Below are 18,562 nucleotides of genomic sequence, written 5' to 3'. Positions count from 1 at the left end.
CACATTTTTAATTCTTAAAAAGTTTAGAAATTACAGTTTAAAATATGTAGTTCCCATTTAAAAAAAAACAAAAAAAAAACCCTAAGGAATACTGAAAACCTCCTTCCGCAGAGAACAGGTCTGGGCGACTCACAGGAACCCCTGCAGTGCCAGGAGTGAGAAGATCCTGCTGCCAACTGCCACCAGGTTTGGCATTGGTGTGTAGTGTCAGGGGGTCCCAAGCCAGCCCCGGAGGCTGTGCTGTTATGTACATCATATCTACATGCTGACAGAGGGCTGGAAGTGAGGCAAGCACACGTGGGGAGCCTTGGCTCTATCAAACGCCGGGAAGTGTGGGACAGCTGGAATACAGAGCACAGGGCAAAGGAAAAGACAGTGCTACACAACTAGTTCAGATAACCTAGCCTGAATTCATTACAGGGAATCCTTAATTTAAAAAGAAACTCTTGGTGCAGAAACAAGTAAACTGTCATCCAAAAAAAAAAAAAATATAACTGAGCAATTCAGAAATATTTCTAAGAGTCCAAGGTACGCTCCTACCAAACCAACCAGGCTCTGGATCTGGCATGAGAGTAAAGTCTAAAGGACAACGGTGACTTGGAAAGCAAAGCTCTGTACATTCTGGGCATGTGTTTGGCACCCAAATTTCATTGGAGAATGTTTGTTGGTTGGTTGTTTTTGTTTTGTTGTTTTTTGTTTTTTTTTCTTTAAAGTCAGACAAAAGTGCAAAGCAATATAAATTAGGCCAAGTCCTTTCTTGACTTCTGATTTATTTCTGAAAAACAAGCCATCAGAGTTCAGTTTCTACGGACAATTTACATGTGAAGCTTTGGATTTCTCACTGCAGGGAAGGGAAGGCTTCTGAAATTCATCTACTCGGAGTCAGTGAATTTGTAGCAAATTCAAAGACGACCAACTGAGAGCAGGAAAGAGTAAGAAATTTAGATATAGAATTGTGCTGCTTTGCATCTACACAGCATCTAGAACCAATTCTGACTTTAGGTGTCAATCAACATCTTCAGGCATGTAGTAGCCAAAAATCCAGTAGTTCAGACTGTGAAACCCTGAAAAAGACAAAACAGAAGATGAAGTGGCAGAAGACACAAATCATAAAGCACCATTTGGAGACATCTGGAGGAGGTCAGCCCCACACCAACTTTTTACACTGCAGAATGAAACTAGAGAGGCAAAAAAACCTGTCAGGGTGGCAACACTTCTGTGATGTATAAAGAACGTGCCTGCGGGTAAGCTCCTCCCTCTGTGCCATAAGTCGTTCCTTCAAGGAGGGTTACACCACCAACAGGACACTGCCTTTGTGTGGAACATGCTTTGGGGTCACCTATAGCTTAGCAGTTTGCTTACGTGTAGTAAGAATCAAAGACCCTGCTGGGGACATCAAGCGGACCCCAGCTGGTCGGGCTCCATGCTGAGCACCATGTACCATACGGTGAACTGCACTCAGCAGCAAGACACTGCAGAGGAGCAAGCTCAGCACAGGATGCACTGCAGTTGCTTTAACACACACATCTTGAAGAAAGCAAACAAAAACATCCAGTAGTTTTATATTTCAGTTCCCTTTTTCAGCTGCATGACTCCAGCATAAGAGGGACATGGAACTGCTGGAGAGGGTCCAGAGGAGGCCAAGAAGATCATCAGTGGGCTGGAGCACCTCTCTTATGGGACAGGCTGAGAGAGCTGGGGTTATTGAGCAGAAGAGAAGGTTTCAGGGAGACCTCACAGCAGCCTTCCAGGACCTGAAAGGGGCCACCAGAAAGCCAGGGAGGGACACTTCGAAAGGGCTTGTAGTGATAGGAGGGAATGGATTGAAGTTTAAGGACAGCAGATTTGGAGTAGAGATTAGGAAGAAATTCTTTCCAGTGAGGGTAGGGAGACAGTGAAACAGGCTGCCCAGGAAGCCTGTGGATGCCCCCTCCCTGAAGGTATTCAGGGCCAGGTTGGATGAGGCCTTGAGCAACCTGATCTAGTGGAAGGTGTCCCTGCCCACGGCAGGGGGTTAAACTAGATGATCTCTAAGGTCTCTTCCAACCTAAACCATTCTATGCATTATTAGCTTGGAGTCAGTGCAAGTTCTTAGTGTAACTAAACCTGAACTGTGATTTTTACCTGCCACTTCCCCAAACCATTTTCTTGGCCTGGGGAGAAGCTCCCTCCTTCTGATGAGAAATTCCCACGAAAGGTTAAAACATCTTCGGGCACTTCCCCCTCACTTCCCTTCCCCCAGCCCAAGGCCTAGTGCTTGATACAAGAATATTAGACTATCATATGGTAACAATTTTTATCATGTTACAATAAACAGGAGGAATTCAACAGAAGGCAATAAAACTCTGGCAGCCAACTGCCAGGACTGTCAGAAACCATCGGCTCTGAAGAGGCGTCACATTGCAAGCCTTGTGAAACAGTGCACAGGGCTGCTGCAGACTTCAGAAACCATCCTGGCTGAAAGCACAGAAACCTGTTTCATTAAATGTCACAGTGAAATACTAGCTGCCTGACCATGGTTTTATGTAGATTTATAGGTTCTGGCTTCTGAAGTCAGACAGACCTGTCAAAAAGTGACATCACAGCATCTCTCCTTGGATAGGAAATAATTATTAAGGGACTGTCATTCCCAACCCAGCAGTTCCCAGGATATGGAAATCTGCATAGTTTTGGTTGCACAGAATCACAGAATGTTAGGGGTTGGAAGGGACCTGTGCAGATCATCGGGTGTGACTCTGCACACCAGCTCATCTGTGTGTGAGACTTCTTCCTTAGTCGTGGGACTAATGACATTAAGTAATTACAAGTTCAGAATATAGCTTTTTGCTTTGACCCCCTGTTACAACACAGAGCCAACAGATCCAAGTGTCATTCCCAGAGAAGATGTTATCTTGGCTGTTTTTTTTTTTAAATGAGCAGGAGTTCATCAAGTAGGAAGAGCAGCCAACACTTTCCCATGGAACACTTGCAGGTGAAAGAAAACCCAGCACCTCAAAGAAGCAAAGTGTGTCTTTGCAGTGGTGCCCAGTGACAGGAGAAAGGGCAATGGGCACCAAGTGGAACCCAGAAGGTTCCATTTAAACATAAGCAGAAACTTCTTTCCTGTGAGAGTGCTGGAGCCCTGGAGCAGGCTGCCCAGAGAGGTTGTGGAGTCTCCTTCTCTGGAGTGATTCCAAACCCTCCTGGTCACTACACAAACCTGACTGACACTGCCTTAGCAGGCAGGGTGGACTAGGTGATCTTCAGAGGTCCCTTCTGACCCCCACCATGCTGGGATTCTGTGTCTTTGCAAGGGAAGGTGCTTCCTAACCAGAAGCAGAGATCTACAGAGGAATAGAAAAACCTGAATGACTAACTGCCACCTATACAGACAGATAATGAAGATCCCTGTTGATGTAAAGACAGGAAAAGCTTTTCCTACAATGTTTAAGAAATATTAATTATCTTGTTAAAGAAAACAGATCCTTCCTGTTGGGGCAATGTTACTCCTAACTCTTCTTGCTATGGTGTCTGCCCTTCCTTGCGAGCATCCAGTCTTGATGCTGGCAGAAACAGGCCCTGGAGAGAGGTGTGACCACTCTGCTTTGGCAGGGCAGTTCCTATGTTTCCAAGTCCCAGCACTTGCAGCTGTTTATAGTCTGAAGTGCAAACGCTGGCAGCAATGCAGATGACATTAGGAAAAAAATGCCCTCTCCTAATGAACAGATCTGCACCAGAGCTTTCACCCACTGTGCTTCAAGAGCTAAGTGAGGATGACTCACAGAGAAATGGAAGCAAACCAGGCAGAGTTCCTGTGCACCATTTCTGACAGCTCTGAGTTGTCACATTGCCCAACAGGATGCAATTTTTAGTTCTGAAAGCTTTCCCTGCAATTTGTGGTCATCACCAAAGAGCTCATTTCTGATGAGCATCTGTCCAAAGATCATACATGCTCAGCTGACTACAGATGCACTACAATGACTGTGACCAAGTTTCACATGGTGAGCAGATGCATCAGGAGTGCTGGAAGGCTCAGATTTCACTGAATACCTGTGCAATACACCAAGCCTGCTCAAGGTCCAAGGATGCTGTGAATAACTTCCCATGAATACCCAATTCTAAACAGGAGGGATCCTAGAAAGGGGTGAGATAACATGACAAGGTTTGTAAGCTGAAGCATGACCATACAATGACAGATGGTTAAAGAAGTGGCACAAATAGCTTTCATTTTCTTAAGGAAAACACAGAATCATAGAATGGTTTGCGTTGGAAGGGACCTTCAAAGGTAATCTAGTGCAACCCCATTGCAATCAGCAGGGACATCCTCCACTAGATCAGGTTGTGCAGAGCCTTGGTCCAGCCTGACCTGGGATGGGGCCTTAATTACGTTCCTGGGCAACCTGTTGCAGTGTTCCAACACCCTCGTGGTAAAGAAGTTGTTCCTAACATCCAATCTAAATCTCCTCTTCTCTAACACCAGCTGCTTGTTTTGACTAAGGTAAATTGCAGGCAGAGAGCTAAGTTCCAATGCTTCTAGTAGATCCCCTAAGAGGGAGGCTCACCTTCTGAGGGCAGTAAAGTGCAGACTGTTATCTGGAGATGTAAGTGTATGTTCTAGATGGAGAGCGGGTCTCGTTCTGGGCACTGGGTGGCACGTTTAAGAAATCCCAAATCAGAATCGTATCGTCATGGGAACTACTGATGATCTGGAACTCGTCAAACTGCAGTCTAAAGACACGTCCTGAATGTTCCTGCAGGCAACACAAAACCAAGTCAGCAAGCCAAGAGGAGGGCAACATTTCAGTGGTATTCACAGGTATATCTGGACACAGAAGGCTGTGTCCAGCGCCTGGTGTGCTGGTTAAGAAACCCTGAGTTCTAACGACACTCAAGCAAAGCTGCTTCTGCAGGACAGCCTTCTTCAGCAGAATACATGGCTCCCAAAGCCAGTGCTTGCAAAGTCCATGGCCTCCCCCAGCAGGGCCAGCCTGAGGTGATGAAAGCCAAGAGGCAGCAGCAGTTTGGAGGGCTGTCTGGCACTCACAGCCTGCTAGGGCTCCTCTTACGTAAGACTCATGTTCAGCACTGCTGCTGATACACCACATCAGAGCTTCACCCAGGATCTGCTGCTGGACAGATTGCTACAGCTCGCTTACGAGTCAGGGTGACTGTGTTCAAAGGCTGCCACACAAACGGAGCTGGAGGAGCATACACTCCATCAGGTTTTCCAAGGAATCCCAAAATGGTACTAAGAGACCCAGGAAAGGTTCTCCTCTTTGTCCTGCTTAGCCATTTTCTTTGAATTTAAAAGCAGCACACTACTTTCATTAGAAAACTAACCAAAGCTGTCAGACTGATTTCCAGACTATGACCTGAGCTACAGCATGCCCACAGCAGAAGAATCAGCTCTATCAGTACAGCTACGTACACCCCATTCAGATGGAATGAAACAAGACTTAGATCTCATCTCTCTGCAAAACCTACTGAATAGCAAGAAAAACAAGAAGCATTTCTGGCCATCAAAGCACGTTTTTAGGTGGTGGAAACACCTAAAACACCTACAGCCTGAGTAAGACAGTTACCATCACATGCAGTCAGTAACTTTGGGTTGTGAGTCAAACTGACCCCTGCACTAAAATTTCATGCATATTTCATTCTTTATAAATAATGAACTAATTTTCTCAGTCTATTTTTAATTCAGTCAATTGTCATAAATCAAACCCCTTATTTACAAAGAAAAATATCTCTTAAATTTGATAGTCCCCTGAAGTGACTAAGTTCCTAGGGGAATCCATTGAACTCAACCATCCCTTCTCCTATTCACATCTCCTCCTCCCTAACTGAAGGGTTAAGAGAAAGGTTTGGGAAAAGTTCACAAGATTCCTCCCCTCTTTTCAATATGAGGAAAGTTAAAGTCACTTGTACACTGATATCAGGGAAACACACCAGTAACAAAAAGGACTTGATCTGAGAATCTCCAACTAGAAAAATCTTGATCTTTAAGCTCAGATCTAAATCATTCAGGATATATCAATGTATATTTCTTTTTATTTATTCTTAATATAAGCAGCAGCCCAGGCTTCATAAAACACTCTGAGATTCTCACTTAGCCCACTGTCAAGTAACAATATGCTTCTCACTCTCAATCAAAAGATCTGAGATAACCCCAAATGAATTAATTTTACTTACCACTAGTGTACGCAAGCATAATGTACTTGCTGGGGCACGAGGGTCAAGAGCAGCTTGCAAGTCCCAAACTTTAATTTTGCTATAAAAGAGAACAAGAAAGTCATTATGAAGTCTTGTCTCAAGGATAAGAACAAAAAAAAAAAAACACCTAAAGCAATGGAGAGCATGCCAGATTTCCCCTACAGCTTGTTTAACAGGATTAAGCAAAATGTTAGAATCTGTCTTTGCTAAAATACTAAATCTGGTAAAACACAGCTGGGTTTGGGTTTCCTTTATAGCAGCAGAGTTATGTCTTTGTGATGGACCAAATGGGTTGGGTATATGGAAGACTAAGTATGCACAAGCTACTCTGGAACTGCAGAGGATCTCAAAAGCTCACAGCAAAATTCCAGTGAGAAATAGGCTAGGTCTGCCAGCCCCAGTGGGACACTAAACCCAAATAACAGGCCAGAGACAAATACAGTTCAAGAGTTGTTTTCACTAACTCTGCTGCTCACTTCCAGCATTCATCAGGCAGAGAAAGAAAGGAAGGGTTTGGCTGTGGGTGTAAGCTGTGTGTAGCCACTGAACACAGGCAAACTGAACAAGCCAGGAGCACCAAAGGTGGGGCTCCTGCCCTCAACCCAGCAGACATCATCACTGAAGACTTCCGAGAGCCCCACCAGATATAATTGTGCTCACAACAAACACTTTCAGTGTTGCTGTTTTACAAAAATAGCCTAAATTACTCTAAGCACAAGGGAATAACTCCTGCAGGAAGAAACATAGGAATGTCACCGCAGCCAAACAAAAAAGTCACAGCTTGAAAGTCACACTTGAGTGGTAACAATTGAGGAGTGTGCTAAAGAGCACCAGAAAAGCACTTTCTAGGCTACATTTTGCAACCTGCTGCATAGAAATGCTTGAGCAGAAGCCACTCAGTAAAATATTGTTCCCAGAGTCAAATCAGGAGAGAACTCTTCCACAAGGGAGCACAAGGCTCAGCAGCTTTCAGAAAATGCTTTGTTAAGAAGTTTTAGAAACTGCTCTCAGCAACATACCCATCATAGGCTCCACTGACAATCCTCTTGTTGTCGAACCTGATGCATCGAACCAGTTCTTCATGGCCTTCTAATACTCTTAAACAGGCACCACACTCAATGTCCCATAGCCTTAAGAGAACAGAGGAGACAGTCTTGGACCCCTGCAGGCTCAGCACTGCCTCCCCTGCAGTGATGGAAGCATGCCACTGAGGGGGTTTCTGTGGCAGACAGCACATCACTGGCTTCAAAGGGCATGAGAACCATGGGAGGTGCCTTGTTCGCACTTCAGAGAGAAGTTTGTGTTGCAGCTTCAGTACTGTGTCCAGCTCCTAGCATTATGTCCAGTTCTAAGCACAGGGTCCAGTTCTGGACTCCCCAGTTCAAGAGAGACAGAGAACTAATGGAGAGAGTCCAGTGGAGGCTACAAAGATGCTGAGGGGCCTGAAGCATCTCTGTAAACAGGAAAGGCTGAGAGCCTTGGGGCTGTTGAGTGTAGAGAAGAGCAGCCTGAGTGGGGACCTACTCAATGTTCAGCAAGAACTAAAGGGTGGAGCCTTGTCAGTGGTGCCCAGGTACAGGACAAGGGGCAACAGGCACAAACTGGAACCCACAAGGTTCCATGTGAACATGAAGAAAAGTTCTTTGCTGTGAGGGTGCTGCAGTCCTGGAGCAGGCTGCCCAGAGAGGTTGTGGAGTCTCATTCTCTGGAGAGCTTCCAAATCCACTTGGCTGCTGTGATCCTGGCCAAGCTGCTGTGGGTGCCCCTGCTTTAGCCGGGGGGTTGGACTGGACAATCTCTAGAGACCTCTTCCAACCCTGCCATGCTGAGACTCTGTGTATCAAAACTGAGTCACTGAAACTCACATCCAAGCAAAGGCTAGGTATGTGTTATCTTGGGAAATCTTTTCTGCTTGCATAAATGAACAAGGTTCAGAAGATAATTAAGAAACCCAGTGTGCAAAGTTTTCCTCATTTCTCCAAGCAGAAGACAATGTGATAAACCACAGCAATAGATAAGGAACTTTGTTTACCTTTGACATAAAGCTCAGTGCCCCACTACTTCACACAGGGCATGGACAGGGCATGTTCACTCTCACACTAGATTCATTCATACATTGTCTGCTCCAGGAGCGAGATGCTTAAGGATGCTTTGCAGATGCAGCAGTACAGGCCAGCACCCAAGGGGAAGGGAAATCCTGTTCTCACTCACACACTGTCACATAGCAACAGCAGCTGGTGGGCACCCACCTAATGGTGTTGTCTGAGGAGCCGCTGACGACCAGTCGATCCCTGTACTGCAGGCACGCAATGCCACGCTTGTGCCCGTTGAGCGTGCGAACGAACTCACACGTACTTGTGCTCCAGACCTGTGAGACAGCAGAAAGCCTCCTCTCAAAACTGCACCCAAACAAGGCTTTGGAGTGCCAATTAGAAGCCCTTAGAAATTCACAAATAAAAGAGGTCTGAGGCCAAACTTTGCTAGACACTGGAACGAAAACTCATCCTGGAGTGTACTAGAAGGGGTGTGATTAGGGGGCTGAGAAAAGTTCTCCTCCTCCTCTACTCTGCCCTGGTGAGGCCACATCTGGAATATTGTGTCTGGTTCTGGGCCCCTCAGTTCAAGACAGACCTCAGGGAGCTGCTTGAAAGAGTCCAGCACAGACCTCAGGGAGCTGCTTGAAAGAGTCCAGCACAGCCACAGAGATGGTGAAAGGAGTGGAACATCTCTCTGCTGAGGAAAGTCTGAGGGAGCTGGGTCTCTGTAGCTTGGAGAAGAGGAGACTGAGGGGTGACCTCATTCATGTTTGTAAAGACGTGAAGGGCAGTGTCAAAAGAATGGAGCCTGGCACTGCTCAGTGATGTCCAGTGATAAGACAAGGGGTGCAAGCTGGAACATAAGAGGTTCCACCTCAACATAAGGGAAAAATTCTTCACTTTGAGGGTGATAGAGCCCTGGAACAGCCTGCCAGGAGAAGTTGTGGAGTCTCCTTCTCTGGAGACTTTCAAAACCTCCCTGGATGCATTCCCACGTGACCTGCTTTGGCATGGGGGTTGGACCAGATGATGTCTCAAGGTCCCTTCCAATCCCTAACATTCTATGATGTTCCACTTTGGTAGGCAAACAGACTCTTAAAGTCAGATTAGAGTCAGAGTCAGTCTTAAAATCCAACCTAGATGAGAGCTGTTAAGGTCAACTCACTTTAATGGTCCTGTCCCCTGACGCTGACACAATGTACTTGTCATCGAAGTCCACCACGTTGACAGCAGCACGATGGCCAACTAGGACACGGCGCAGGGTGATGTCAGTTGGTGATGCCATATCCCAAACAGCAATTGATCTGTCCTTGGAGCATGTCACCATCAAGCCGTTGCTGAACCTCAAATGAAGCACCGCCTCGTTGTGATGAATCAAGGTGTTCAGAACTTCACCTGTATTTACATCCCACACTCTGCAACACAGAAGCAGCTTGTTGCAAAGGAAGGGTGATGGCTGGGCATGGTGGCAAGTGTAAACATGAACAAGGCTGCTGTTATCTCTAATGGAGGGCTCCCTGATTGTGTAACACCTGTCTGGGCTTGGGGAAGTATCCTTGTTCACCTCTCAGATTTACAAGCAACAGTGAACAACTAGGTCAGGAACTGCCTATGCTGGGACCACTGCCAGGACAAAGAGCTGCGTAACGATTCTGCAACTCTTCCAGGTGATTAAACCTTCTTGTATGATGTATAAGTGGATGGGACAGACCACAACAAACACTAACCAATATGGTGTTTTCTTCCAGTTTTACACTGTTCATGTAGGTTTCACACATGCCAGTAGCAGCTGGGACACAGCACTCCCAGGAGCTACCTACTTTTTATATGAAGTGGAAGCTACACTAATTTAGAATTAGAACTTGAAGGGTGCTGAGCTCAGCTCTTAACTTTACTGAGATAGGTACTGGTGTATCAATGCAAGACACCAGGAGGGGACACCAGAAGAGACAAGGACATTCCACTGAACTGTACCCAAGTGTCTTTACATTAGACTCCTGACCATTAAATTCATACAAGAACTTACACTCTATCATCAAAACTGCAATCAGACTATGCTCCCTGTCTACCAAATACCCTGGCATTAGTCATAAAAGATGTCAGAAGGCACTACAAGAAACCCTAACTGAAGGAATTATTGTGTAGCTGGCCACCAGCCATTCTACAACTTCAGGATATGCCTTGAACCACTGAGTCACAGTTCAAAATTCTTAACACTAAAAAAAAAAAAAATATATTTGAAAAGAAGAAACAAAAACCCCCAAACTTATAGAAAATGGTGGTTTGCCAAGTATGAATATCTTTGTTTTGGAAAAACTATCACACTCAAATAAGGATGTTTGCTGATATTTAGAGATTACTGTAACTAGTACCAGCCCTGGTACTCAAATGACTTCTCTACAAACCCTTATAGACTCACCTCACTGTAGAATCTGAAGATCCAGTTACAATGACTCTCTCATCATACTGCAGACAAAGAACTGAGCCAGTATGTCCTGTTAATACTTTCAAACATTCCAAGCTTGTTTTGTCCCAGATCTGTTAAAGAAGTATAAATGGCTTATCAAGATCAGGAACATGGATCCAAGACTTAAACATTGCTGCAGCTGCAATGGAAGGAAGAAAACTAGAACTAGCAGGAAGAATCCATGGGCAGGTACAGCCTGATCAGTCAGTGGGCCTGTCCTCCCTTTTAGCTTAAGGAAGCTCAGTTCTGAGCTCCAGTTCAAGAAGGACTTCAGGAAACTGCTTGAAGGCATCTAGTGCAGAACCACAGAGATGATGAAAGGAGTGAAACGTCTCCCTTATGAGGAAAGGCTGGGGGAGCTGTGTCTCTGTAGCTTGGAGGAGACTGAGGGGTGACCTCATTCATGTTTATAAAGATGTGAAGGGCAGTGTCAGGAGGATAGAGCCAGGCTCTGCTCAGTGATGTCCAATGATAGGACAAGGGGCAGGGGAGAAAGCTGAGGCAGAGGAGGTTCCACATGAACATGAAGAAAAACTTTTTCACTGTGAGGGTCACAGAGCCCTGAGACAGGTTGGCCAGACAGGTTGTGGTGAGACACTGGAAGAGGTTGCCCTGGAAGGTCACGAAAGCCCACTCTGTGGAGGTGTTCAAGGCCAGGTTGGATGAGGCCTTGAGCAACCTGATCTAGTGGAAAGTGTCCCTGTCCATGGCAGGGGGGTTGGATGATCTTTAAGGACCCTTCCAACCCAAACTGTTCTGAATCAGTGAACGCTGGTTTCACAAGCATTTCTCTGTGGTCACTGATCTCTGGCTGGCAGTTCCCAAACTTTCCAAAGTGCAGGTGAGAACTTTGCCAGGCTGCAGAAGACATCCCATCCTCATGAAGCCTGCACAGATAAATACTATCCCATGAAAACAAAAGAATTCAAGGAAACAGAAGCAGCCAGGCTTTGCAAGGCAGACTCACCCCCTTATCTCTAGGGAAAAGACTGAAAGTGGTGTTTACCTTAATGGAGTTATCTCGTAGGCCACTGATAATCTTCTCATCATCATACTGTAAACAGTAGACACCTTTGCTGTTTTCTGAGCGGCACTGAATCCTTTGCAAGTTGTGTCGCCCGCACCGCCAGTTAGATTCTATAGTCTGACAGGGGGAGACAAGCAGCAGTTAGGCTTGAGTATGACTCCTCCAACACACACACAGCAACCCTTCCACCTTTACACACACCATTTCTACATTTGAAGTTATGGAAAACTCGCATCTATCTTTTTTTCCCCTCCTTAAAATGTGATAACTATAAACCTGAAGATTTCAAGTAACCCAAACTTACCTTTTTTTCCCCCCTTAAAATGCATGGAAGTGCAAGTCTCAACATTTTCCTTCTAAGGGTTATCTTCAAGGAAAGAGAGCTAACACCTTAGAAAGTCACAAACAACTTCATAGCAGAGCCAAGATGATTGCAGTACTTCAATCAGCCATATTACTTGCAAGACTACCAAGGTTGGGATTTTGGATAGGAAGCTGGTAACAGCAATCCATGTGGAGAACTGCAGGCCAACACCTGCAGTACCTACACAGGCTGGGATGCTTTTCATCTTTCCACACAGGCACCAGAACAAGCCAGTTATTCCACTACTTCCCAGGGATCTCCTCAAAACACTGCATGGAAAGCTGGGTAGAAGGTGATCAACTGCTAGCTTGTTTGGAAAAGCATTTTTATAACCAAATCTTCACTTCCAAAGCAGTGTCAGGCACCCCTGCAGCTCCTCTGAGACTGGAATACAACTGAAGAGCTTATTTCAGACAAAGGTGCAGGATATATTGGGTCTGTGACATCCTAGCTCCAGGAAAACATGCCTGCTCTGAGAGAAAACTAATCCACCACTTTGTTTTCCATGAATTTGCTCCTTCAGCTGTCTCCCCTTATGCAATTTAGGGAGAATTACACACAGCCATAATCCAAACCTGAGACACCACATGAATTTGTCTGAATTGTAAGCACTAGGAGATGCTTCTAGAGGAACACACTGATAAGTTATTCTTTTCTCTTCCCCTCTCACTCTCTTCCAGTTTGGTGGAAAAACTAATGAAATTAAGATAGCAAGTCATCTCTCAGTTTGGGATCAGTTTTTCTGCTGATTGGCAGCCTGGGAACCAGGCTTAAAATACTCAAACCAGAAACTGTGCTGGTTGGGCTGTGGATTCCTGCCTTGAGGGTAGCAGACTGCTCATCCTGCTACTTGCTCAGCATGGGATGTAGGTTTTGAGGAGGAAAGACAGGCAGTTCTCAAGTTTTATCTGAAGATTTATCATCTCTGCTAGAAACTCATCAACTCTTTTGCTGCTACAGAGGTGACCCTCAGAGAAGACTGCAGACATTAATAGCATGAACCAATTGAATTACAGATCTGAAGGCAAGATATCTAAACCTGCAATACTGACAGGGAGGACATTGGAGAGAAAGCATCACAGATTTCAGCCTGCCAATTCTGATAGTTTCAGAAACCACTTCTGTTCAGATATTCAATTCTAAGAAGAAAAAGAGAGAGTTTCCCTAAAGCAAGGTTCTTGGAAAGGTCTGAAATCAGCAGCTGTACATAACACACCCTGGATGTCTCCAGCTGCTGTCAGACAGTGTTTGAGCACTGTCACGTTGCAGCTTCTGTGACAGTGATCACCAAGAGCTAGAGAACATGTAAAGAACATCACAAAACAGCAATTTTCCTTGTAGCAGCTTCCCAAGCCAAAAAGCAGTCAGTAGGCTTGCTGGAGTTGCTCAGCCTGGAGAAGGCTCCAGGAGAGAACTCATAGCAGCCTTCCAGCACCCCAAGGGGACCTACAAGAAGGCAGAAGGACTTTACAAAGGCCTGCAATGATAGGTCCAGGGGCGACGGTTCAAAATTAGAGGAGATTCAGATTGGATGTTAGGAAAAAGTTCTGCACCATGAGAGTGATAGAACACTGCAACAGCTTGCCCAGGGAGCTAGTTGAGGCCCCATCCCTGGAGATCTTCAAGGTCAGGCTGGACAAGGCTCTGAGCAACCTGATCTAGTGGAGGATGTCCCTGCTGACTGCAGAGGGATTGGACTAGATGACCTTTGGAGGTCCCTTCCAACCCAAACCATTCTGCGATAAGTTCACTATAGGAAGCTACTTAATAAGACAATGCTGGCTGCAGACAACACTTGAGATTTTCATTTAGCTGAAAGCACTCCAAGGCTGTGAATGTCATGCAGGTGCACAGTTTAATTCTGTGAGGAGCTGTCATTGCATTTAGGCATTATACAGCCTGGCTACTGTGGGAAAATACTTGCTGTTTTCCGAGCCCTTGTAAAATCCCCTTACATTGAGTAAATGTTCAATAGGCTGGGAAAGTGGCCACGGTACACAGAGAATGTACAGCAGCATTTCAACTGGCAACAGAGTGAAAACAGATGTGGAGGTATAGAGAAATAACATTATTTTAGATGACTAAATAGGCTGAGTGGGTGGGCGACCTGGAGGACCCTCTGAAAAGGAACATGTTTAATACAATACTGGCAGCCACATGAAAGCTGCTGCCTGTAGGAAATTTCTGGTTGTTACTGGATAGTACAGTTAGTAAAAGGCTTCATCTGTAGCCTCCTTCCAAGAGACATCTTAATACACTGTGTATAGGCTGAGTAGGTAGGCATGCATGTAGAAGGGGTGAGGAAGGACTTGCTGTGTTTTATGGACTGTTACAAGCACCAGGGAGCCAATGATCATAGAATCATAAAATTGTTTTGGCTGGGAAACACCCCTAAGATCACAGAGTCCAGCCATCATCTAACTCTACCCAGTCTGGTGCTAAACCACATCCCTCCACACTGTATCTCTGCCTCTTTGAAACGCCTCCAGGGATGGGATTCAACCACCTCCCTGGGCAGCCTGTTCAAGGGTTTGATAACCCTTTCAGTGAAGAAGATTCTTCTAATGTCCTATCTAAACCTTCCCTAGTGCAACTTGAGGCCATTTCCTCTTGTCCTATCACTTGTTACTAGGGAGAAGAGACCAACACCCACCTCACTCCAACCTCCTTTCAGGGAGTTGTAGAGAGCCTCCTGTTGTACAGGCTGAACAACCCCAGGTCCCTCAGCTGCATCTCACCAGCCCTGTTCTCCAGACCCTTCACTAGCTTCATTGCCCTTCTCTGGACCTGCTCCATCACCTCAATGTCCTTCTTAGAGTGAGGGCCCATACTCAAGATGAGGCCTCCCCAGTGATGTCTCAGGGGAGCAATCACTGCCCTGCTCCTGGCCACACTGTTGCTGGTCCAGGCCAGGATGCTGGTGGCCGCCTTGGGCACATGCTGGCTCATGGTCAGCTGGTTGTTGACCAACACCTTGAGGTCTTTTTCTGGTAGGCAGCTCTTCAGCCACTGTGCCCCAAGTCTTGGAGCATCCATGGGGTTGTTGTGAGCAAATAATGAAGAGCCCCATGGTTTATTTGCATATTTATGGCACCAAATCTAAACCTAACACAAGCAACACCCGTGGCTGTATTTTCTACAGATCCCCTCAAAGTCTCCAAGATAACTGCCTCTGAAGATAGGCTGATAATTAAAAGAAGTTGCAGAACCCCATCTCCTCAGTTCACATACAGAGAAAGAACGTTTTTCACACTTTCTAAAAGCTCACTGGAGCAACAGCAGCAAGTAGCTGACAAATGTTGCATAACCAGCAAAACCTGGACATCCAAGGGATAAAGACCAAGCACGAAGCCAAAGCATCTGCCACAGCAGGAGAGCCATTTGGCAGCTGAAGAAATGTATAAATGGATTAAAAAAAAAAAAAAGGCATTTAGTGAGAAAAGTACACACAGAATATATTCCAAGCTATAGAGGTATAGCCAAGCCTTGACTATGCCAGAATATGTTTGCTGGTACAGAGATGCACGTAAAAAAAAAAAAAAAAAAACACACAAAAGAGATGCAGTTCATCTGGACTAACAGTTGGAACATTAACTACACATTGGATGTGTTATGGATAATCTTCTAGGAACAGGGCTTTCTTCCCATTTGATAATGTACACTGTGTTCAGCTCCTTGGCTAAAAATGGCATTTTAGCCTTTTGAATGTTATTGCAGAGCAAGTGGGTTTATCTTAATCCCATGAAGCAAGGAGCTTCTGTTCCCTCTGGATACACAATTCTCCTGCAAATGGTGCAGAAAAAAGTGAAAGGAACACACACATCTGTCCTGTACCTGGGGATCTCTCCTGAAGCACCGGGCATTTACACCAGGGGCAGTTCAAATCCAAACCCTCATTCAGTGGACAAGGGAAGACCAACAGATGTCACCTATCTGGGCTTTTGTTAAGCCTTTGACAGTCCTCCACAACATCCTCCTCTCTATGCCAGAGCGATAAGGATTTGAGGGTGGACTGTGCAGTGGATAAAGAATTGGTTGGATGACCACATCCAAAGGGTAGTGGCCAACAGCTCAATGTCCAGATGGAGACAGGTGACAAGTGGTGTCCCTCAAGAGTCTGAATTGGGACCAGTGCTGTTTAATTTCTTCATCAACACTACAGACAGCAGAATTGAGTGCACCCTCAGCAGGTTTTTGCAGATGACACCAAGCTAAGTTGATAAGACTGAAGGATGAGATGGCATCCAGAGGGACCTCAACAGGCTGGAGAGGTGGGCTGAGGAGAACCTCATGCAGAGCAAAGATTTCAAAGTCTGGCTGAAAAGATGCGTAGGGACATAATGCTGACTGGATTCTCTACATAGAGAGCATTTCTCCAGCATCATCATTAGAACTAGACTAAACAAACCCATCTCTCAGAAACTATACACTGTAACTTTCATAATCCAATGCTGGCAGTGCCTCAGGCTGCGAGCTGACTTTTTCCCCTTTTCTAATTTTCCCAAGGTTTCACAGTTTCAGTTCTAGTCCTAAAATCAGAACTTTTTCAAAATTCAGAACACACATGGTGTTTATCTGGTGGCCTGGCACCAGATTTTCTTAAAATCTTCAGCAAAGCCACATTAATTCTCATCTTAATTAGGTGAACCTAAGTCTCCATGGAAACAAGATGAGGGCACTTGCCATGTGCCTCAAGATAAGGGGAATATTTATGAAACAAGTCTCTCAGCTCATCACAAGAAATAGATACTTGGGCTAATCCTGGGGGAAAAGCAGAATAGTTGGCCAAGCTTCACAAATAATATGGAAAAAATCCAGGGACTTGGGGTTCTGGAATCAGCAGCACTAAACCTCCCATCCTGGCACAGTGCCATTAAGCAGCTGATCTTCCCCACAAGGCTCTGGGACTGCACCCGGGCACAGGGCTGCACCCAGGGCCAACCAGACTATCTCCACAAACAAGGTCTTGCAAACCCAGGTTCAGTTTTCCAGGATAAACCCCAAATCAGCTTTTCCCTTTTAAAAAATACTCCTAAAGAAAGTTGGCAATTCGACATCTGACTTGGAGGCTTCTGAAATGACTGGACCACCTCTTGTGAAATGAAAACTAATTAAATATTTGGCTTCACAGCGGAGGTGGAGAGGAGCTACCTCTTTCCAAGAACTGTGTTTGGGATCTCTAAATGCCCTCTCATGTTCAAATCCAATGATTTCACAAGTGGCATTATGTTCCTAAAATGTGCTTGGCATGAAACAGACATTGGCACTAAGAAACTTGCAGAGAGGCAAGGGCACCTCCCATTGCCAAATCACTGCCTTGAAGCTAACAATGCTTTGTGGTTGCATGGACTTTTGACCCAAAATGCAAATAGAGCCCAAGGGAAGGAATTCAGATTTGCTATTTATCATTTCTCATTTTCCTTTCCAACTGTTGATTCTGGTTTTGGATTTCTTTTCAAATTCTGTCAGTCAATCCAAAGGAAAAGGCACATTTTCCTTTGAGCTTATCTCTGCCCACAACCCACTTTAGTACCAGTGGCAGCAAATTAAGAACTCTTCTCATTAGGAACAGTCTAGCAGAATTTGGTTCATCTTTGTGTTCCACAGGTAGAATTTTTCTGTTACATTAAATATGTATTTTACTGTATAAAAAAAAATCCAACTCCTTTTGAACACCAGAAAAATTGCTTATAAAAATACTTCTGTAATAATATAAATGCTAATATGGCAGTCTTTGGCTCATCACTAGCTCCCTAAACTCTGACCCTCTGACAGAAACAGGAAGATCTTATTGAAGGTCCAGAAAAATATTTGAAGAAAAAACATTTTGGTATTCAGAGATACAAAATTCTTCATCACAGCTAATATCAAAGTCTTATTGAAGAGTTTCTGCACATGTCTTTGAAAAATGAAGGGATGGGGAAAGCATGAAACTGAGGGAGAGCATGACTGTAGGCTTTAAACCAGAGTAAGGGGAGGAAAAAGAGCTCCTACTCTTCTAAGTAAGTTCTGTTGTTTATATAACTCATCATCTACATTTCTAAACAGCATTAAAAAGCAGGTTTTGACAGTCCTTTAGGGAAGCAATTTGTGAAAAGTGCTTTAAAGGGTGATTCATTAGAAAAATCATAATAGACTTTTAGAAGTAGAAGAAATGTTGAACCCTTGACTGTTGGCAGAAGCAGGTTAGAAACCTGTGAAACCCCAGTATTTCAGAAGTCTTGAAGGAAGCACCTAAGCAAGGAGAAATTCAACGTGGCACAACAGCCCTCCCTGTCCTTCTGCCTTCCCCTTCCAAATCAGCAATTCTGAAGAACCAGGAGAGCAAATGTGCTGCCTCTATGCACTAGGCAGTGATGACTCTGCAAGTAGCCATTTCTTTTCAAAGACAGACTTCACCACCCAAAGACCAGCCACAGACACATCTGTGTCCTGAATTTGGGCAAGCAGAGGCTTACGCTTACTTTTGCTCAAGTGAA

General features: G+C 45.0%; 1 protein-coding gene across 1 annotated transcript in view; it reads right to left on the bottom strand.

Moving 5' to 3' along the window:
* Positions 1-752: 752 nt before the first annotated feature.
* Positions 753-18,562, bottom strand: part of FBXW11 (F-box and WD repeat domain containing 11) — a 69,604-nt gene continuing 51,794 nt past the window's right edge. The window contains exons 6-13 of the mRNA XM_054388907.1: positions 11,699-11,836; positions 10,645-10,763; positions 9,391-9,640; positions 8,439-8,557; positions 7,209-7,319; positions 6,169-6,247; positions 4,542-4,730; positions 753-1,064 (exon numbers count right to left, since the gene is read on the bottom strand). Coding sequence (XP_054244882.1) covers positions 4,569-4,730; positions 6,169-6,247; positions 7,209-7,319; positions 8,439-8,557; positions 9,391-9,640; positions 10,645-10,763; positions 11,699-11,836 — 978 coding nt within the window. The 3' untranslated portion in view covers positions 753-1,064; positions 4,542-4,568. The remainder of the gene's footprint in view (positions 1,065-4,541; positions 4,731-6,168; positions 6,248-7,208; positions 7,320-8,438; positions 8,558-9,390; positions 9,641-10,644; positions 10,764-11,698; positions 11,837-18,562) is intronic.

Source organism: Indicator indicator, chromosome 18 (genome assembly GCF_027791375.1).
Source record: "Indicator indicator isolate 239-I01 chromosome 18, UM_Iind_1.1, whole genome shotgun sequence".
NCBI classification, from domain to species: Eukaryota; Metazoa; Chordata; class Aves; order Piciformes; family Indicatoridae; genus Indicator; species Indicator indicator.
The sequence above is the reverse complement of the archived record's forward strand: the minus strand, read 5'-3'. Positions and strand labels throughout refer to the sequence as shown.